Below are 21,470 nucleotides of genomic sequence, written 5' to 3' on the forward strand. Positions count from 1 at the left end.
GATTAGATCTTATCATCGCCAACACGCTGGGACTCAATAGCACCAGGCGGCAGCACATCCTCGAGCGTCTCGCCCGTGCCCTCAAGCTCCTCCTCCACAGGAACAGTGTCCTTAATCTTGAAAAAGACGACCGGAACAGCGATGAGAATCGAACCGCACAGCAGACCGAAGTTCGAGGCATACTCGTTCATAAAGGGGATCTTTCTTTCATCCAACGACCACATGACAGCTGCACCGGCAGATTGAAGACCTTTGTAGAATCCTGCCAAGTTGGCGAGCTTGCGACCGGAGTTACCGAGGGCGCCCATGATCCTAGAAGAAAACGATGTCAGTCACGAGGTATGGCAGGGAAGAAGACGAAGAAGATCTTACCAGTAGACAATACCCTGCCAGGCAGCATCGTACATGCCGTAGAAGAAGTAGAGGAACATGGGACCAACGTAACCCTTGGTAGTCCAATCCCAGCCCGTGAAATCCGTGGTCTTGGGGTCCACATCTGCACGGGTATATCTCGCCTGCCAAGCATAGCCACCACCCCAAATAACGACTGTGAGGATGAAAAGGCCGATCAGGGCTGCCTTAGCACGAACGGAACGACGAACGCGCTCGGTATCAAGGAGAGGACCCATGATAACAGCGGCGACGATCTGCGCAAACCAGTACAGGAATCCGTTCAGAGCCTTGGTGCGTGTGTTGAAGTAGGCGCCGTTAATGGCGTTCTGTTGGTATGTGTAGAACCAGTTGGAGGACCAGAACATGGGGAACAGGAGGACGATCCATGGTTCCGAGCGAACTGTATCCCACAATCCGACGATCTCGGACTTCCACGAGGGGTTCTTCATCAGGATGACACGCGAGCCATCGGGACGCACGACTTTGTCAGCATCGCAGAGACACAGGGCGAGACAGGCACCTGCGAACATAAGTACGATAAAGGCGATGTAAGTACCGTCACCGACAGTCTTGTTCTCCGTAACATGGATGTTTTGGCCCAGAGGGATCTTTAAATTACCGTGTTAGTTGCTGATGAATGATGTAGCCAATTGGGACTGCAGGTCCAGGTAAGGGGGAGTGGGCTTGTCTCACCAAACTACCAATACAGGCGCCGACATTAAAAATACCCCAAAACCAAGCAAAGTACCGACCCTTCTGCTGCTCGATTGGGTAAGACATCATGATGGTACCCTGTGCGGCCCAGAGCAGACCTGCGCAGACACCGAGGAAGGCGCCGGCGAAGATGTTGAAACCGGGGACATAAGCATGTTCGGAGACGAGAAGACTAATGGAGTAAATGCAGTAACCGATTCCACCGAAGGAGAGCGAGAGACGGACACCGAGACGGTTGACGACTGTTCCGGCGAAGAAACCCACCACGGCAAAGGTACTGTTCAGGGCGATGTTCTGTTATTGTTAGAGAGTGGGAATCAATGCGACCAAATCGGAGTTTCGGAGTATTGTGAAGAGTGGAGACACGAGTAGAAGAAGAAAAACAAAAGTGCCGGGGTCCCATCGTACCATTTTGTCGGCCAAGCTGGGGTCGGATTTTCCACCACCGCCCATTCCACTCAGGGCGTTAAACATGCCTGGGCAGAGGAAGCAGACAAAGGCGACCATGCCCAGCTGGATGCGTGGCGAGGCATACCAGCTCGTTGAGAAGTTGCCGATCTTTCTCGACTTGTACCTCCATCCGGCAGGTCTGGGTATGGGGTCAGGTTCGGAGGAATATTCGACGGGGGTCTTCCGTTCATCCATTATGAATGAAGGAGTGGAGGCCGTAGAAAAATAGACGATAAAATGTGTAGAGAATATTAAGAGGTGTGTGGGGGGGGGGGGAGGGAAGTTCAAAAAGGAGGCATGAGATCTTTAAACCAAAAAATTCAAAGATAGTCAGCTCTTGTACGATGTACCCTTACCACTCCAGCCTGGAGATATAAGCCTGAGTAAGTCGAGATTACAATTATAAGAGAGATAGATGTATCAACAGCCAAAATAGTGTTGCAGGGTTGCATTGGGTTCAGTCACGGGCTGGAGCTAGCTTTCTGTGGCGGGGCCTTAAGGAAGAGCAGCATAGATATTGGTGGTAGATACAATTGGACAAGGGGCTCTTCCCTGCGGGGTCTAGATGATTGGGGAGCGGGACGCTTTGATAGCAGTGTTACACCCTGATGGTACTGTGTCTTTGACTGGGGGCCGGTAAAGCGGGTTGTCGCGTGAGAATGACTGGGGGAGGAGATGTAGTATTTGTAGGGTCACCAAGGTTACTATGGGGCTTGTCGGCTAATAGAGTTGGAGATCTGGCATTTAGAGTCACATCCCGAAATAAAAAGAAATAAAAGAAATAACAGAATAGGAGAGAGACTATCGTATAATTAAAGGGAGAACGAGGGACGCTAGTCTTGAAACAGCTATGTCTCACGTTTGATTGGCTGATTGGTCCGGGTCCCACGAGACATTCCGTTGGCTCAACTGCGGGGAGACACCACGAGGGGACTAGCGTAATCTGTTCTTTCGGAATTTTAAAACATGTGCTTGACACCTGCCGGCAGTCACCAGAATTAGATGTATCAGATAACATGAATCAAGCAATCAGAGGTTGTATTCTATGTAGTACAGATGCAGTCAGCTTGAGATCTAAGAAATATCTTGAAAATATCCCATACGATAATATGTGCTCCATAGATTAAAATGTTTCATTGTCTCGGTTGAATGGGAAGGAACTTCAGTTAAAAACGCTCGAAATGGACGGTGTCATGCATATCAATCACTCTCTTGGCTTTCTCCCTCCACTTCCTCATCGGACCCACTCTCAACTTTGGGTTCAATATCACTATCGCTGTCTTCAGTGTCTTCGGTCTCACTGTCACTGTCCTCGCTGTTATCTTTCCCTTTCCCACTCTGCACATCCGCTTGTACATCCTTGTGAGGATTCGTAGCATCATTCTGCTCCTCCTCGCTCGCCGCATCTTCATCTTCCACATCCCCGTTCTCCATTTCAGTTTGACTTTCTTCATTCTGCTCTTCCTCATTCTGCCTTTCATTGATAGGCACTTCCTCATTCACTCCTTCATTTTGATCGGCTTCGTTTTCCGATTCGTCGGTTTCCACCTCTTCATTCTGCTCTTGTTCAATCTCAACTTGTTCGGTCTCCACTTCTTCGTTCTCCGGCTCCTCAATCTCCACTTCGTTCTCCGCTAGTTCGTTGTCCAGTTCGTCGATCTCCATGTCTTGCATCTCTTCTTCTTCGTTGTCAGGTTCCTCAATTTCCTCCTCTTCATTTTGTTCTTGTTCAATCTCCTCTTCTTCATTCTCCCCTTCTACATTCTCCACATCCTCAACCTCACCATCTTGACTCTCCGCATCTTCGCTAGACTCTTCATCAGATTGAGCGGCCCGAGCAGCCTGACTGAGCGGCTCCATTTTGATGCGCTGTGAGGGAGGGTGGGCATCAACATCCATAGCATCATCATCGCTTTCCACGTCACTACCTAAGGTAATGCCGGTACTTCGATCCTTCTGCTTTCTGCCATCCCCTTCAAGGTGATCATCTTCTTCCTCGCGCTCCTGGAGCTCTTGGGCGCGGCGAACACGTCGTAGTAGAACCGGATCTGGGCGCAGATCGTCCGCAGTCAGCGGAATAGAACAAACAGGACATTTGACCACATGGACGCGGCGCTGTCCCCGACGAGATGCCGGGGGCGCAATAGTCGTCGGACTGCGGCTGATCATGTCCATAATGGCCTCGCGCTCGAAACTGTGGGGACATTTTGTACTGGTAACAGGATCCTGGTAAGGTGTGAGAGTCAATGGGCATTTGAGCGAGATGCGCTCGCGCTCAATGGCAATGTCATCGTCGGAGCCGGCGGGCGAGGCGCGACGGTTCTGGTTGCGTGTACGTGTAGATGCCCCCGATCGCGTATTCGTATCTTCCATGTGGTCGAACCATGTAGATGAGTGAGGCAATGGCGGGACGTCATCGCCGGGGAACTTGGAGTCGTGTACCATGCGGTAGAAGCCGATGTAGGAGTTATTGTTGGCATATCTAGATCGTAGTTGTCAGTTTCTGCGCTTTCCAGTATAACAGCCACAAATATGACCAGGAGTAAATCTCATACCTCTCTGTTAATGAAAGCTCATCCCATTTCTGAAGGCCCTCCGTCAACTTATCGACCAGCTTGCGACTAGGCGGGTTCTCGGCATTGCGCTCCCGCATCTCTATCTCCTGCTCATCTTCATAATCACCATCGGCGGGATCCTCAGGCCCATCATCATCATCATCATCGGCAGCATTGGCTCTCTGCCTCGCTCGTTGTTGACGGGTCTGTCGCACTCCCAAAGCAGCAGCGACAGTCTCGCCCTCCTCCCTTTCAATTTGACTCATCGCATCCGTCAACCCCTGGAGCTTTATTTCTGAATCGACAATCAGTCGAGTCTTCTCCTCCATCTTCGCAGTGATAGCGTTGACCCGAATCTCTTCCTCAGCAAGCCGCTGGTACTCCTCATTGGATTCGTCATCATCGACATTCTCGTCGCCTTGACGCCGGCGCGCTTCCTTCATTTTCTCATATCGGGTCCTGGCATCACTAAGCCGCTCGTTTACTTCCCCGCCTGAGTGTGTGAGTTTCTCAGCGGCATGTTGGAGGTGGGTGCGGAGGGTGCGGAGGTGCTGTGATGAAAGGAGGGCGGCGATTTGGCGCTGGCTTTCGACTGTGAGAGGGGCCACAGGAGGCTCATATTCTGGAAGGGGTATCGCCTCTGTGTGGGTTGCGTTTCGTCTGCGTGATTGTGCTGATTGTGGCTGAGATAACGCTGAGGGCCGTCGGCTTGGTGTGGCCGACATTCTTGTGGGAGAAGAATTATTGTAGTCGGTGGGTTGGTGAGATTAGGATTATCGGGGGTTTTATGCTTTGATTCGAGTACAGGGTTCCCAAGCCGTTAAGAAAGAAAGTCCAAGTAACAAAGCGCATCTCGAAATCCCGACGCGAGACGCGATGACGCTAGTCCCGCTTTGGGTTACATATACCAGCGATAAGCCTTATCACTATGGGGGTGGGCCTTGACATTGGAAGTAGGTATGTCGAGTATAATTCTCTCAACACTTTTATTTATCTCTTCTGCATCGTCTACACCCATGTTCCTCCAATTTTGAAAATCTAAGGACCAACCCGCTAGCTGTTAGATGTATATGTGGGAAACATTCCCCATCATCACCTCCCACTTCAACCTTATGCCAAAAGATCTACATGACATATTTTCCTTTCTCCCATACAAATACAGCATCTCCAAATGGGAGGTGCAAAATATCTAGATATACAAACAACACTCTAGTTTTTAATTCGAGGTATTTATCCTCGCCAGTGACAGACAATCTTAGAAATCGGCCAGGCCAGAAGCTCCCGCTATTCTTGAGGCACACGACCTTGACCATTAGTATTTCTTCAACTACATAGAGTTGCTCTTGAATCAAAGTCAACAGGGGAATGTGAGTTAGCAGTTTGTTTTGAAATATCTGGTTTGTGTCACAAATTCCTCCTGCTGGACATAGGATTGAAATTGCAGGGTTTCATCTTTCACTAATTACATGGCAAACCCCCACGCATGAGCTGATGATAAGGGAACCCCGTCTCAATATTCTAGCTACCTCGTTATGCCTGATTTTATTGCTCGAATAGCACAAAATACCCTCGGTATGTGCCTCAATCTTCCCAGATGAATTACATTGTGAAGTCAGCTTAGAATGACGAAGTCAGAATGGCACGCCTTAACCATACTCAACGACCTATCAGCGACAAGGGTTGCTTGTTTCATAAATCTACACAATCTCGCATATTCTCTGAAACTCGTACCAATCGGACGACAGTTACAAAGACCATTACGCCCCAATCCAACTGCCGTATCAAAGATGCGGGTGGCTTGGCGCCCCGTATACACATCTGATTTGAGCACTGATCTGCATTTACTGAAGAGTATAATGTAGCAATTTGATGTAGCGCTAGGCTTTCTAGCGGTGTATATGCCGCTGCCAAGAGACCCCAGTGGCTGCACCCGCAGCTCTGGACTCGATCATACTCCACAATCAACTCTAAATGCCCGGAAAATGGACAACACATAGAATTTTCGAAGGAAACATAGACCCTGAGGCTGGTTCTCAGCCTTGGCATATCGCCAGGTCTGACCATATAAAGCTAGCCTTGCGCGCAGCCCCCACTAAGCCGAACAGCTCATTATCTCATGCGATGTATAGGTGCGGTAGACCAGTAAGTTCAGTAATAGAATCTATGGTGTTTTTCAGCTAGCTAGCTACGTCTTTTGACAATGACAGTCAAAGTTCACAGCTTTTTGAGATTGCGTCCGTATATATAAAGGGTAGAAACACCTGGAAAATATCTCGAACTATACTCATTTATATCACCATCTTTTGGTCTAAAGACCATACTTATTAAACCCAATTACCTCAAATATGTATATCTCAACCCTCTCTGCCACCCTCTTCTTCCTCCTAGCAATCCAAACAACCAAAGCCTGCAACCCATCCCGCCGCGATACCAACTCCCCAAACCCCTTCACAATCGGCAACGATGGCCCAGCCCCAGAAGCAACAAAAGGCTTCGCTTTCAACCACATCGGTCTCCTAACCACCAACCTCCCCGCCATGAAGAACTTCTACGGCAACATCCTAGGCATGCGCAATATCTTCGACGCACAAGTGACAGCCGAGTACTCCGTAACCTACATGGGCTACGCGCAAGGCGGACGGAACGGCACCGGTTTCCAAACCGGGGCGGAGATGGCGGTGGCCAAGAACAATATGTACGGGCTGCTGGAGCTGGTGCAGTTCAATATCTCGGATGACCGGCTTATTGCGTCGACTGAAAGGACCAATACTTTCGGACATGTTGGGCTTGTTGTTCCTGATGTTGTGCAAGCGCAGACGTATCTTGAAGAGCAGGGAGTGGCGATTCTTAAGAGGGTTGGCGTGGCTGTGGAGGATTTTACTGGGCCTGTGCCCAATTCGATGGGAATTGGGGAGTTTGCGGGCTTGCATCTTGCGGCTAAAAAGGCGCTTGTTAAGGCGCAGGGGTTGATTGGGTTTGAGATATTTTTGATGGTTACGGATCCCGATGGAAATGTGGTGGAGATTCAGCAGCAGGATTTATAGATGGGAGGAATTTTGGAATAGTAGACTCGTTGATTGAGAAAGTTAAGTGGAGTGGCAATGCCTGTGGATGGGGTTATTTGCGGATTCTAATGGTGGTTCATGTCATATAAGTGTTGTTGGAAGCTCTAGTTATTTTGGGATTTAAGATGATTCTCTCGAATTGATAATACAAATGCTGAGCAATGGAGATTTTACACATGCGACAAATGGAATATTCAAAGCATCCATGAGAGCTTATACCTTGTAGAAGCAGTATGCATGGTAGAAGCCTAGTCATCTGTTAGGAGTCGAGAAAAGGAATGCACATATGGGGATTACTCACTGACGGCCTCCTTCTCTTCCTCTGTCATATTCAAAGCACCAGTCGTGCGGTCTCTTACGCCCATCCGCTCACTGAGCGGACCCAGCTCGGGGTGATTCTTCTCATCCTCCCAGATATCCAAAAATGGCTTCCGGTATTGTAATTCCAAGTTGTAATCTTCGGTCAGACTAGGTAAAAAGTTAGTTATGCGTGGTAGAACGTGATTATAGCCGACACTCACGCTCGGAAAGCCTCCCATGGAACAACGTATTCGGGAACCTCTTCCACTGCCTCCTTCATGAAGTAACTGTACTTCCACCCGAAAGGCGGACGGAAGATTCCATCCTCGGGGGTTGCGCCGGGGAACTGAACCCGGTAGATGTCGTTGCCCCATTGGGCCCGCTCATCCTCCTCGACTTCACCGTCCTCGGGGCCTTCCGGCTCAGCAGGTTTGGCAGCTTCGCGTTCCTTGCGCTCCTTATGGAATGCAGACACGCGGCTGGTAATGACGTCTGAGTTGGGGCAAACACCAAGGAAACGACCACCTTTCTTCAAGCAACCCGCAACATTGCTGAGCATTTGGCGTGTCTTCTCCTCAGTCTCAAAGGCATAATGAATGGCAAACATAGATGTGACGATATCAAAGCCACCACCGCCATAGCGAGAGGCCATGATAGATCCACCGGGGCCGGCATTAGCGTCGATACCAACCCGCTGGACGATGTCGACATCACCAAGCCACTCGCCAAAGCAGTCTTTCGGGTAGAATTCGGCATGGAAAATTGGCTGAGGTGGTCGACGGCCTCGCTGACCGCGGCCTGTACGCATTTGATCGTACCGACCTCGCGCCTGCTCAATCGAGATATTTGCAGGGTCAAGACCGACATAGAGGTCAACCGGCTGAGGCGCCAGCTGCCACTTGCCCAGATCGCCACCCTTACCACAGCCTAGATCCAGTACAAGAAGCTTTTGATCAGCAGGGGGCGGCGGCCCTTGGCTGTCATTCGCCCAGTCTTTGCTGTCCTCGAATCGTGCGACAAATGATTCATCGGGAGAGAACTTCTGAATCAGAGTACTCTTCACCCAGTTATTGAAGCTTCGTAGTCCCTTGATTTTACTCTCTGTCTTCCGCCACTCACGGCCTCTCTCGGGAACCGCGTTGTAGTGTTGTCGGACCACGTCCGTCACACCGCGCTGCTGAGAGTTGCGCATAGCCTCATCCTGCTCCGCACGTTCACGTTCCTCCTGTTTGCGGCGTAGTGTTTCACGGTCCAAGAGTCCCTGTCGTGCTCCGCCACCCGGTCTCTTGCGTTGACGCGGTGCATCGGGGGAGGGAGAGCGGCGTGGCTGTAATGGCGATCGAGAGCGTCGGTCGTCGCGTGGGGGAGCGCCACCTGGGCTGCGGGAGCGGTTGCGGCGCGAGAATACTGACGGCGGAGTTCGGCCCCGTTTACGGAGGGCTTGGTGTCTCTCCTGGAGTCTCTTACGCTTGGATGCTGCACTTGATAAATGGTTCGATCCGTCTGCCGCACCGTCTCCTTCGATGCTCCTGTGTCTACCGCTATCTGTTGGAGGGTATGTGGTATTTGTGCGGGCAGGCGAACGGGGGGTGGACCGGCCGGGAGCTCCATCATGAGCTCCATTTCCATTGGGATGATCCATGGCGACGTGGGTAGGGATTGTTGACTGATCAAAGAAGTGATTCGGGAGAACAATCGTCGTGAGAATCTGGCGAGGAAAGAAAGAAAGGGGTATGCCGAGATTAGAAAAATATTAGAAGAATAGAGAGTTTCAGGTGGATTTCACAGAAACCACAGAAATATTGCCTCCGGAGTTGTGGAAGTCAGAGATATATCAGAATAATGGGCAGCTGGGAGTCCGAAGAAAGTCCAATGAGCTCCGGATCTCGTCCAATCAGAGCGTCCTAACCGAACCCTAATTCTCTTTCATCTGTCTACAACCTTCATGGATTCTTGAGATTAGATTGCATAAACATATAAACATATAGACTATGAGATAAATGTATTCTAATCATTGCGAAGTATCGTGTCTCACAATGACCATAAATCGGAAATATCTGAAAGAAACCCAAGCCGCTAAAAGATGCACTCTGACCCTCTTCATAAAACCCGCGCTCCCAATTAATGTACTATTCAATAGAAATGAAGATGAGAGTGCAAGATCATTGAGGCAAGACAGCTTTCCGTTTTGGCGACTTGGCCGTCAAAACCTGTCTCACTCGTCGAATTTTCGCCCACCACTCGCGGTCTGCTTTCTTTTTCGCATCCGCGTTTTCTTCTTCGCCTGCAGGCTCCATGGGAGTGCCTATGTCAGTCCGCAATGTATCGGTGGAGGCCATGGTGCGAACTCTGCGGCGGTGTTTGACTTTTACGGCTTCCACGACGATCTGCCACCCAGCACGTAGTTCCGCCAACTTCTCGTTTGGCCGCCCAGTGCCACTTTGCGCTACATTGTCAATCCAGGGACAGTACTCCATGTGCTCGCCGGCCACATCGAGGGAAGTGTAGACGGTAACATCTCCATTATCTTTGGGTTTGTACATCCATAACCCAAGGCGACGGAAACATGCGCCACACCAGACTAACCCCGCAGCTCCATCGGACGCAGTATCCCAGCCTAGCAATGCTAGCGCCAGGGCAGCTCGATTGACTGCTTTAGGTGTTTCTGTTGAGTCTTGGTTGTTGATGTGTGTAGTCTGAGTCTCTCCATTGGTGGATAAAGCAGCTTGCTCGGCTTCTTGGAACCATTCTTCGGGAAGTCCTTTAATAAGGACATCAAGGTCAAGTCCTTCTGGGGTCTGAACGATATCCTCAGCTGGTAATTTATCGCCCATTTCCGAGATGTTTTTGTATCGCTCGTGGAGTCCCGATAGGGCAGCATCGCAATTGGTTAAAGGGAGATGTTGGATAGTGGCTGGTTTGATATTAGTCGTGGGATGTCATGTTCTCAGTGTCCTATTCAAACTCACCATCACAGCTCTTGTTCCGCCAGGGACAGTTTTCACCATGAGCACTGCTGAGCATTTTCGCATACTCATCCACCAGCCTCGCGCCTGCAGGTGTGTAGGTTAGCATATATCCCCATTAAGCTGGACCAGCAATCTGTTGGAGTACTCACGGACTTCCTTCCGCTCCTCCACCTTCTCAATGTTGAAGCCATCAAGCTCATCGATTTCATCGGGAAGTTTCACGACGACTGCGCCACCGCAGTCACTCACACAGCTGACGCGCATAACATCTGTACATATCCAACCACGCTTCGCCCATTGTACTTCATTGATCGGAGACGGCTTCGAAGTCCATCGGTCAACACGGCGGAAGGTCTCTAATCGCTCGAGAAAACGTTCGCGGTCCCAAGGGACAAAGGTTGGGCGCTTATTCGAATTTGCGGAGGTTATTCGGTGCGCTGGTCGAGAGATTTTGTGGATTGAGTTGCGCACTGCTGTGAGATCAGAGCGGTCGGCACTGGCCAAGCGTACTTTCTTGATTGATAAGTTGGCGGAGATGCGTTCTTGCACCGTCGTAGGCGTCGCAGGGGCTGGCTTGGGCGCGTTGTCAGGTGTAAGAGGCTTGGATATTGATTCGAGAACACGATGGAACTTGCGCTTCTTTGATTCCAGAGCGTAGGACATATTGGTGTTGTGTTGGGAAGCAAGTCAAGTGATGCGGACCAATACAACGCGGAGAGTTGGAGCTGCGGCGATCATCACGCCCGAGGTGTATCCGCCTGAGGCAGCAACATCGATATTGGGCCCATACATGGATAGCCACGCTTAGTTCTAATTCAAACGGTATAGATATCATTATTCTCTTAATTATCAATTTAATTACACCAGCTGTTGTGTACTGCTGACAGTGCTATTCCACTCCGACAAATGCTCCACTGCTGATTGGCCGACGCATTCCGCGACATCGTACAATCCCCGAACTTTACCAACTTTCTTCTTCACTCATCTGCCTCAACCATGGCTTCTCTGGGGAGTTCTCTGTCGTTATGGCGGGGTGTTGCGCCTCGTTTGGCTAAGGACTTTTTCACATCCCAATGCCTCCCAAGTCAGGGCTACGCAGCTAAATCAATCCGCCAATTCGGTGCCCTTCAGTTCCGCCAACCCAGCAAGATTCAATCGAACCTTCTGAACAATAAGAAATTCTTCACCTCCAGTATCAAACGCTCAAATGCCGCACCAACCGTTGCAGAGGCGGTCGAAGAGGGCGCCACGAAAGCCAAATCGAGCTTCCCCAAAATTAGTGACAAGGCCGTGGCCTACTGGCTTCTAGGCAGCGCGGCCAGTGTTTTTGGAATTGTGGTCTTCGGTGGTTTGACACGGTTGACAGAATCTGGGTACGTGGAATGGACTGCTTTGTCTTCTCGAAAAGTGAGCCTCGAATGCTGACGGGACAAACTTTGGCACAGATTGAGTATTACCGAATGGCGACCTGTTACCGGATCCCTCCCCCCAATGAATGCGGAACACTGGGAAGATGAGTTCTCAAAGTACCGCGCCTCTCCCGAATTTCAATTGCTTAACCCGAACATGACTCTATCCGAGTTCAAGTCGATCTACTATATGGAATGGATTCACCGGCTCTGGGGCCGGTTCGTCGGAATCTCGTTTGTGCTGCCTGCCGTCTACTTCGTCGCCCGAAAGAAGGTCTCCACGCCCATGGCGTTGCGTCTCTTCGGAATTGCTGGTCTTATTGGTTTCCAGGGTTTCCTTGGCTGGTGGATGGTCAAGTCTGGCTTGAAGGATGATCTCTTTGCTCCGGGCAGTCACCCACGAGTGAGCCAATACCGTCTCACTGCTCACCTGGGTGCTGCTTTCGTTTGCTACGTCGCCATGTTGTGGAATGGTCTTGCTATTTTGCGGTCTAATCGGTTGATCGCCGACCCAGCTGCCGGAATCAACCAACTAAATGCGCTGCGCGACCCGAAGCTGGCCTTCTTCCGCCGCTCTGTCGCTGGTATTGCTCTTTTGGTCTTCACAACTGTTATTTCTGGCGGTCTTGTTGCTGGTCTTGATGCTGGACTTATTTATAACGAATTCCCATGGATGGGCAAAGGACTAACACCTCCCAAGGAGGAGCTGTTCGATGCCCGCTACTCCCGCCACGAGGACCGCTCCGATCTTTGGTGGCGCAACATGCTCGAGAATCCTTCTCTTGTTCAGCTTGACCACCGCGCCCTCGCAGTGACCACCTTTACTGCCATTTGCGCCTTGTTGGCTTACACCCGCACCTCGCCCACCATGAAGCGCTTCCTGCCTGCACCTGCTAGAAAGGGTGTCCACGGCGTGTTCGCGTTCGCCTGTTGCCAGGTCGGACTCGGTATTACTACTCTTCTCTACCTCGTCCCCACTCCGCTTGCCTCCGCCCACCAGGCTGGCAGCTTGTTCCTCCTGACCTGGGTCGTTATCTTGGGCAGCAGAGTCTGGCATCCGTCGCGTACAGCCAAGCTGTTGCAGATGGCCGCGAAGGCTCGTTCGCAGCAGCTTTCTAGCACAGCTGCCTCTGCTGTGAAGAGAGTCTAAGAAGTTTGCCTCTCAAGTGTATGAATATGTCGACCAGGGTTGATTGTGTTGATCAATCTCCTTGGTACTTGATACCATCTCCATTCATTCGTTGACTCGAGCGATGCTCGAGTCTTATTGTATAACTAGCATAACTACGCATTCATTGTAAAAACACATTTTGAACTAAAAAGAATGTTATTGGTTGACCTTCCTATCCAAATTTGATATCCCAAACGCGCGCTCATCCGTTTCTTTGTTTTTCTCAATTTCCTTTGTTTTCTTCTCCTTTCCCAGTCCCACAGTTCTTGGTTCTCATCTTCCATTTCTCCACACTTGCCTTCCACCGTTTTTTTACATTCAATTTTCAGATCTCCGTAACATTTCCTTGCTCTTGCCTGCCACAGCAAATCCACACCAACTTACTCCGCCATCTTCGTAGAAGGTCTCGCAGCACGCGCAGGGTTACGACGTGTTATGATGTATCCAACAGGCAGACCATCCTCCCCAATAGGAATATCAGACTCATCCTGACGCCACCACTCCTCATCTCCAACAACTGACAAGGTCATATCAGAATCAGTAGACAAAGTATCGACCTGCCTCTGCAAGACTCGGCCACGTGCAGTAAACACATTCTGTCCACCTGCATTACCTTTCATATCGCCGCTTGTAGCAGTAGTTCCGGTTGCGTTACCAAAAGATCCAAGATCAAGCAGGGTTTGTGCAGCCCTGACTTCAGCATTGGACTCCGGGGATCGGCGGTTTTCGTTCCCACTCACAGATGACAAAGACATGGCCATATCGCCTCCGCCCTCGGGGACATGGGTAGCTCCGAAGGAAGCGTGAGTTCGGTCTCCGTTTCGGTCGGTCAGACACTTGCGGCAGATTTGCCAGCCGCAGTTCTGGCAGCGAGACATGCCGTTCTTGTTGCGCTTGTTGCAGACATCGCACTTTGCGGTGTGGGCTGCTACCTCGGAGAAGTGAACGCTGACTCGCCGTCTCTGGACTCGGTGGTTGGCGGCCGCATCGCGGTTGATCCTTTGGCGGTTGACCTGCTTCAGTGTGACCCGATTTGTTGGGATTTGTCGTGGCGCGTTGGGGGATATCTTCTCCGGGATAGATGACACCGGGGTGTTTGGAGATAGCTGCTCGCGGAGTGTTGTCTGTGCAGAACTAAGAGTCGACTGCGTGGGGGTTGGGGATACCTGCAATGGCATGGTTTCCTTCAACCGGTGAGGGAGGTGAGGGGTGGGATGGTTCTCTATAGAATGGGCTTGTAAGCTAGACTTTTGGCCTGAAATATAGGTTCTTGTTCTCTCTTTCTTACCTCTGTCCACGTTCACATTGCGTTGAATCACCCCGGTAGAGACCTGTTGTTAGAAAGTCAGCTATGTATGGTATTGTCTTTCTCGGATATCTATATTCGGCACGCACGTCTTGGTAGGTAAATCCGGGCGCTCGAAACGCCTGACTAGAGTTTAGCATGATATCTCGAGGGAGAGATGGATGAATACAAACATTCTGGCTGGGGTCAGGCGGGACAAGCCATCCATTAGCTGGATAGGGTGGGTACAGATTGGGAATTGTAGTCATCTTCTGTGGCGAAGACGAGGAACTGTTACCTGTTCCATCGTACATATTGTTAGGGGGATGCGAGCTCGGTTGGTTGTGCCTGTTGGCTTCGACAGACTCGTCGAGCTCTCGAAAAGATGGGAGACTCAGGTCTGGGATGCGAGGGAGAGGCATGGTATGATGACCCATGATTGTAAAAGAGCTGTGCTCGATGGTACTTGATGAAATTTGACGAAAGTATTGCTTTGATCAAAATAGAAAAAGGAAGAGGATGGGGATGTACGAAATAGAAATGGAAATGAATGTGTGTAGATAAAAGGCTTGGGGTTGATGAAGGTTCTCAGATGCAAGTTGTACTGGGCATTGTTATATACAGTCTCATGGGATCGGATGACGCTTGGTAGTTTGAGGAGAGGACCGCTAGAGGGTAGGCAAACAGATCAGAACCCTCGAAAGCACAGCACAGATATAATTGATTAGATTGAACACCTGATCGATCTGCAGTCAATCTGATTAGGGCTAACTATTCGTGAGTCCACAGCCTGCCTTGTGGCGAAGAGATATCTGATATAACCTCAGTCTTACTGATCTTGAATTAGATCCTGCCAAATTCGTAGTCTAGATCTTTCTCACATCCACCATACACCTTGATAGATCTTTTATAACAGGTAATGAGTCCAAAAACTTTACCCATTCGGCCTTCCTCTTTGCGCTCCATAGGGTTCTCCGTCGAGGCCATCGTTAACATTCGAGCGTCTCTGTTTTCGAAGTGCCAACCAGCCAGACCACTCACGTACGCAGTTCTTACAATATTAAATGGTCTCAACAAACGTGACCCTCTCTCTCTTGACGGTCATCTCGACACACAGAGCTTCCCCCCACCACGCGATATACTCTCTGCCACCCTCTTTCGTAAATTCACGATATTATATACGTCTCTCAAACCCTATATTCACAGTGCTCCTAACGTTCACACCATACTAAAGTCTTTATTAAAGCTTCGCACTCCACACATACAATATTGTTTAAAAATTGGCTGTGTCGCCTTGATATTCTTGAGAACCTATTTTATTTGCTGCATTCATCATGAAACAGAGAAGTGCATGCAAACCCCACGACGCATCACAAATCAATAGCATCAACCTCGTCCGCTCGGGCAATCATGTCGTTTTATTCATTTGTGGGCTGTATATTCATCGTCAGTGATATCGGCTCGTGGAAATTTGCTGATATTAATAACATACGGATTCCTTCCTCAGGACTAGGCTCGATGCCGACGACTTCAGCAGCAGTCTTGGGCTCGGCGGCAGTCTTGTCATCCTTCATCATGGGGAAAGTCAAGACCTCCTTGATGCTGTAGTTGTCGGTAAGGAACATGACCAGGCGGTCAATACCCATACCCCAGCCACCAGTCGGGGGCAAGCCGTACTCGAGAGATTGACAGAAGGTCTCATCAACCATCTGAGCTTCATCATCACCCTGGTCCTTTTGGTTGGCCTGCTCCTCGAAGCGCATACGCTGGTCGAAGGGATCGTTCAACTCAGTGTAAGCATTTGTGATCTCCTTGGTGCTATAATTGAGATTGAGTTAGCGACTACCCCCTCGGAAAATACTCAACGCTTATTGGCCAATCCAGGTGGGGCAATTTGGACCAATTTTGAGTCGGGAAATTTTGGAAGGAACGGGGAAGTTTTAAGCAACACAAGTTGAGTGAGCACTTACCAAACGAAAGCCTCGAAACGCTCGCAAAGACCGTCATGCTCACGGTGCTTCTTGGCCAATGGCGACATCATTTGGGGGTGACCAGTGATGAAAGTGGGGTTGATGCAAGTGTTCTCGATGAACTCACCGACCAGCTTGTCAAGCATGCGGGCATTGGTCTGAGGAGCTGAGCACTCCACGTTCATCTTCTTTAGAATGCGCTTAAGGAATTCGTTTGTCTCCTGAGTGTGAAGTTGGTCACCAGCAGGGAACTTTTCGCCACAGGCCTCCTCCAGAGCAGGCATCATTTCCACGCGCCGCCAAGGCGCCTTCCAGTTCACGTTGTAGGTTTCGCCAGACTGAGTGTGGAATACTGTCTCATAACCACCAGTCACATGCTTGACAAGACCGGAAACAAGGTCCTCGGTCAAATCCATCAGGTCGTACACATCCGCATAAGCTTGGTAAAACTCGCAGGTAGTGAACTCAGGGTTGTGAGTAAGGTCAATTCCCTCATTCCTGAATTGTCGTCCTATCTCATATACGCTGACTTTATTAGTCTGTGTTCGAGGAAGTTAAAAAAAAATCGACATACCGTTCCATTCCGCCGACAATCAGCATCTTTAGATAAAGCTCAGGAGCGACTCGCATAAAGAGGTTCATATCAAGGTCATTGTGGTGGGTAGTGAAGGGTTTAGCGGTAGCACCACCAGCAATAGCGTTCATCATAGGAGTCTCAACCTCAGTGAAGTCACGGCTATCGAAATATTGGCGGATGTAGGTGACAATCTTTGCCCTTGTTCGGAAGATCTCACGCGACTTGTCGTTCATGATGAGGTCCAGGTAGCGCTGACGGAAACGCTGCTCCTTATCCTGGAAGCCGTAGTGCTCGGAAGGAATGGCATGCAGGCAAGGGGTCAAAAGAATAACCTCAGTGGCGAAGATAGAAAGTTCACCGTCGTCACGGTTCTTGGGGTTAGTTCGGCCAGGGAAACCCACGATTCCCACAATATCACCCCTACGAAGGAGCTCGTGCTGCTCCTCGAAAGGCTTTCCGGTGGAGAATTGTGCTTGGCACATTACCTGGACCTTAACACCCTCTGCGCGGATATCGTAGAAGTTCAGCTTGTTGCCAGAGGTACGCTTAGTGTAGATACGACCAGCAATGCGAACGGTGACATCGGGCTTCTGCTCGCCCTTCTGGAGACCCTCATAGTCCTTGAGGAAGTTGCGGAGGTCAGTGTCGACGTGGAATTTGTGCGGGTAGGGATCCGGCTGCTTGGTTTCGCGCAGCTTGTTGATTTTCTTGCTGCGAATCTCAAAGTATTGCTGGAATTACATATTAATTAGCTTTGCGGAAATAGGGAATTGATCTACAAGCAACAGCACTAACGTTGGGAGTCAAGTTGGCCTCGTCATCCTCGGCGGATGATTTCTTTTCAGCCTTGGGCTTGGGGGGAGCAGCGGCCTCCTTCTCCTTCTTCTTGGCATCCTTCTCACGCTGCTTCTGGCGTCTCTTCAATTCAGTCTTGGAGACTTTCTCGCCGGTGACATCGTCGAGAAGAAGGTTGGCAATGGAGGCCGTAGCCTCTTGAACAGGGTTGGAATCCGCCATGATGTGTGGTTACAGAGAACAAAAAGTGGGATGGTGGGATGGTGGGATAAGGACTGGAATTTTTGGGCGGGATCGGCACAGAATCTGATTGGACGGCTGCCTACTACCTCTCCAGCGCGCGGGGGTCTTCCAACTTTCGTGACTCATTCTTAAATTAACCCGTGCACTCGTTCATGAACGTACTAAAATAACTATATGTTCGCTACATATGTATATATAGGTTTTATTTTAAAATAGTGCTCTACTACCCGGAATCTACCTCGTTCCCCATTGTCGAGCATAGTTCGTAGATATAATTAGAATTTAGGGTTTAGGGCACGGGTATATCTGCGTTCTTCTCTTCCCTCAGTAGTAGCAAATCCTTCTATAACACAAGAATAGTCGGCCGCGGTTGCAGACTTGTGATGTCCTTTTAGCTGGTCTTTTTAAATGTATTTTTGCATGTCTTTTATATGTATGTGAAGGTGGTAAAAAAAAGCACACTTTGTGCAAGAGACTTTTCTATATCTACGGATATAAATGAGCTAGGAAGCTAGTTTAGATAATAATATTCTGTTCCCCTTGTTTAATCGCTAGGCAGATATTCCTAGTACTATTAGAATAGTACATGAGACTCGCTATCTGGAATTACATGGGGCGAAAGATCCAATGTATAGACAATGAAAGACAGCGAACTACTGATACTTGACCTATTATATAATGTTAGACCAAGTCTCACGAAGTTAGAAAGGGAATGAATGCTGCACCTAAAAGGGAATGTGGAAAACAAATAGAGAGATAGCATGAAATACATAGTATAGTGTTGATGACCTGAGATGGCTACTATGGCTAGAGCTTTATATAGGCAGTAGCTACTTCTACCTATGGAGTACACCAATTCTTACATACCAACCTGAATACCTAGGTGTTGCAGATGTCGCAGACTCAGCGGCCTATGGAAGCCTTATGCGGAACACTTTAGTGAGAAGTATTATGACTTTCTCTTAAGGCTAGCTCCATAATCCGTTAATCGACTCATGCTTTTGACCTAAAATAAGATGATCGCAGCTCAATACCTAGGTAGCTATACGTACTTGATTTCCTCTGCTGGGTGGGGCTTTCCTATCTTAGCTGCCGCTGCTTTTATGAGGGCGCTCAGAGTCAGGCTCACTGAGTAGATTTCAGTCCGGGCTCAGACTCACTGAGCCGCTCAGACTAGTCACATGATAAATCGGTGAGCTTAGTGTGCTCCCGAGAGGTTTGCAGGGTTTGCATACTCTCGGTGCCTTAGGCATGTCAGGGCCTCAGGCAAGTGAGACTTGGCCAAGTGGCCAAGTCTCACTAAAACGTACAATAAGTGGAGGGTTAATATTAGACCAAGCCCTGCTTAGCAGGATTATATAATTAATACTACATTTAGCTAGTATCTAGGATTATCCAATAGAAACCATGCGATCCTTACAGAATCTTATCTGGTAGCATGTCTTACTAAGGCCTTACCTCCCACAGTAAGCTAGGTGTTACGCACTGCCTAACTGGTCACAGTTATGTTAGAAGCTTTTCTCTTGTTATACTTGCCTGTGCTGGTCCTCTAACGTCAATGATCTGTCTCTCAACTGAGCTGTTACTACGTATAGTCTTATCTAGACCTGGCAGTGACCCTCCATTTGGACCCGCCAAGACGCTAAGGAGGGTCCAAAGTCCGGATTCTGGACCCGCCAAGGAAATTATGCATGCATAACCTATCCTAATTAGGAAATAATATGCTTATAAACCATGATTTATATATATTTATGTCAAAATTTAGGTCTTGGCGGGTCGCTGGACCCTCGGAGGGTCCAAGGTCATGGACCACCCGGAGGGTCACTGCCAGGTCTACCTAAGATATAAGCTAAAAAGGCCCTACTAGTCTAGAATAGGCTAAACTAAGCTATATACTAAGTCTAGGAACCTTAAAACTAATAAAACCCTACTAAAATTAATAGAAAACTGCCTATAAAGTAGTATATTAATAGTAAGGATAGGAGGTTATAAAGGTAAAAGAAAAAAAGTAAGAATAAATAGAGTTATAGGAGATATTAGGGGGCTTATTTATAGTACTTATATAAGGATAATATAAGGTTCTAAGGAGCTAGGTAGGGATATAAATATCCTAGTTATTATAGGGTTTAGCTACTTCCTTATCTATAATACCCTTAAATAAATCTTAAATAAACCTTATAAAGTACTAAAGGAGGGATTACCCCCTAAAATCTTACTACCTACTATTTTTATAAATATTTCCTTTATCTTTTAAAGAATAAGGGGTATAACCCTATTTTATATACTTTATTATATATAAAGGATTAGGGGAAGCCTTTTATAGACTATTTTAGAAGCTTAGGAGTCTATTTTAGGCTTTTATAAGCTATTTTAGGCTATTCCTAGTAGTTTGCTATATCTTACTAATATTACCTAATTAGGTAAAAAGACTAAATAAATAAAGGAAGGAACCTAAAGTATATAGACCTATTACTACCTATATAAAGGAACTTATATAGGAAAATATAGAATTAAAGACTAGTTCTAATTTAATAGGGGAGGATAAGATCTATAAGATTTATTCTAGATATATAATCTGCGGATTAGACCGGAATACGGATCCGGATGTACCCGAACGGGGCCGTAGGATACTATATTGGTAGTCCTGGATACCTATATCTATTAGTATATATCCGCCTATACCCTATTTGAATTGAAAACTCATGCGATCCCTTCTGAATCACAATATCTTTAGAGGTAGAAATAGGGGGCTCCTAAAAAATAGAAGTAGTTAAAGAAGTAATATAAAGTAAAAATCTTTAATACTAAAAACCCTTAACTTACTAAACCCCTAACTATAATAAACTAAGTCGACTATTATAATAAAGAACTAATACTTCTAGGGTATAGAGTAATAGCTCCTATAAGCGGAAATACCCCTAATAGTAAGCCTAATAGTAATACCTAAAGTCTTTAGGGTTTACTTACTACTAAATATATAAAGAGCTTTTAACTACTTACTAAGGCCCCTATAAAGTATAGTGATCTTTTAATAGGTAGCTAATAACCTAGAGATAATAACAGTATAATATAAGGCTATTATTATAATATTAATATTATTTAACTTAGGTCTTATCTAGAACCTAAAAACCGGTCCTTATCTAGTAGAAATTACTAGCTACCTTAAGGACTTAGGTTAACTAAATAAGTACTAAGGTAGCTAGAAGGGTAATACTACTAACTACTAGTTATATAATATTAATAACTACTTTATATACCGCTAAATAGTAAGTAGCCGAAGCGATAATAAGGCCTATAAGCTAGCCTTTATTTCTAGCTTACTAGCTAGAGATACCTATATAAAGTAGAGGATAGCGAATTAGTAAGTAAATATAGGACTAAGTAAGTAAATTATAACTTAGGAAGGCTTTAAAACTTAGATTCGAACTAAATTTAAGCTAAAGATAGCGGAGTCGGACTACTTATATAAGTATATATATAAGTAATAAGGGAATAACTCCCTATTTATATACTATACTACCTTACTAGAGCTCTCCTATAACTTATTAGAGAGTCTTTTAGAGTAAGGATATAT

The 21,470-nt window shown here is 47.9% G+C and overlaps 8 protein-coding genes across 8 annotated transcripts; 2 read left to right on the top strand and 6 right to left on the bottom strand.

The window, feature by feature from the left end:
* Positions 1-2: 2 nt before the first annotated feature.
* Positions 3-1,752, bottom strand: PEX2_015050 (DUF895 domain membrane protein; the record flags this gene model as incomplete). The annotated part of the gene is made up of 4 exons (XM_016738781.1): positions 3-312; positions 373-1,001; positions 1,087-1,401; positions 1,516-1,752. The coding sequence occupies 4 exons, from the start codon at positions 1,750-1,752 to the stop codon at positions 3-5; spliced, it is 1,491 nt and encodes a 496-aa protein (XP_016602675.1).
* Positions 1,753-2,757: 1,005 nt separating this feature from the next.
* On the bottom strand, positions 2,758-4,837 carry PEX2_015060 (SUMO ligase MMS21; the record flags this gene model as incomplete). The annotated part of the gene is made up of 2 exons (XM_016738782.1): positions 2,758-4,039; positions 4,113-4,837. 2 exons carry the CDS (start codon positions 4,835-4,837, stop codon positions 2,758-2,760), a joined length of 2,007 nt encoding a protein of 668 aa, XP_016602676.1.
* Positions 4,838-6,457: 1,620 nt separating this feature from the next.
* PEX2_015070 (VOC family protein) lies at positions 6,458-7,156 on the top strand (the record flags this gene model as incomplete). Its single annotated transcript, XM_016738783.1, has 1 exon — positions 6,458-7,156. The coding sequence occupies one exon, from the start codon at positions 6,458-6,460 to the stop codon at positions 7,154-7,156; it is 699 nt and encodes a 232-aa protein (XP_016602677.1).
* A 234-nt stretch (positions 7,157-7,390) lies between these two features.
* abd1 (mRNA (guanine-N7)-methyltransferase) lies at positions 7,391-9,119 on the bottom strand (the record flags this gene model as incomplete). The annotated part of the gene is made up of 3 exons (XM_016738784.1): positions 7,391-7,425; positions 7,479-7,645; positions 7,699-9,119. 3 exons carry the CDS (start codon positions 9,117-9,119, stop codon positions 7,391-7,393), a joined length of 1,623 nt encoding a protein of 540 aa, XP_016602678.1.
* Positions 9,120-9,639: 520 nt separating this feature from the next.
* Positions 9,640-11,109, bottom strand: PEX2_015090 (uncharacterized protein; the record flags this gene model as incomplete). Its single annotated transcript, XM_016738785.1, has 3 exons — positions 9,640-10,391; positions 10,447-10,530; positions 10,596-11,109. The coding sequence occupies 3 exons, from the start codon at positions 11,107-11,109 to the stop codon at positions 9,640-9,642; spliced, it is 1,350 nt and encodes a 449-aa protein (XP_016602679.1).
* A 333-nt stretch (positions 11,110-11,442) lies between these two features.
* Positions 11,443-13,005, top strand: cox15 (cytochrome c oxidase assembly protein cox15; the record flags this gene model as incomplete). Its single annotated transcript, XM_016738786.1, has 2 exons — positions 11,443-11,819; positions 11,892-13,005. The coding sequence occupies 2 exons, from the start codon at positions 11,443-11,445 to the stop codon at positions 13,003-13,005; spliced, it is 1,491 nt and encodes a 496-aa protein (XP_016602680.1).
* A 401-nt stretch (positions 13,006-13,406) lies between these two features.
* PEX2_015110 (uncharacterized protein) lies at positions 13,407-14,748 on the bottom strand (the record flags this gene model as incomplete). Its single annotated transcript, XM_016738787.1, has 4 exons — positions 13,407-14,248; positions 14,315-14,357; positions 14,422-14,454; positions 14,506-14,748. The coding sequence occupies 4 exons, from the start codon at positions 14,746-14,748 to the stop codon at positions 13,407-13,409; spliced, it is 1,161 nt and encodes a 386-aa protein (XP_016602681.1).
* A 985-nt stretch (positions 14,749-15,733) lies between these two features.
* PEX2_015120 (lysine--tRNA ligase KRS1) lies at positions 15,734-17,875 on the bottom strand (the record flags this gene model as incomplete). The annotated part of the gene is made up of 5 exons (XM_016738788.1): positions 15,734-15,744; positions 15,804-16,129; positions 16,282-16,806; positions 16,856-17,589; positions 17,654-17,875. 5 exons carry the CDS (start codon positions 17,873-17,875, stop codon positions 15,734-15,736), a joined length of 1,818 nt encoding a protein of 605 aa, XP_016602682.1.
* Between the last annotated feature and the right edge of the window lie 3,595 nt (positions 17,876-21,470).

The sequence above is a fragment of the Penicillium expansum genome, assembly GCF_000769745.1.
Source record: "Penicillium expansum strain MD-8 chromosome Unknown contig44, whole genome shotgun sequence".
Taxonomy (NCBI): Eukaryota; Fungi; Ascomycota; class Eurotiomycetes; order Eurotiales; family Aspergillaceae; genus Penicillium; species Penicillium expansum.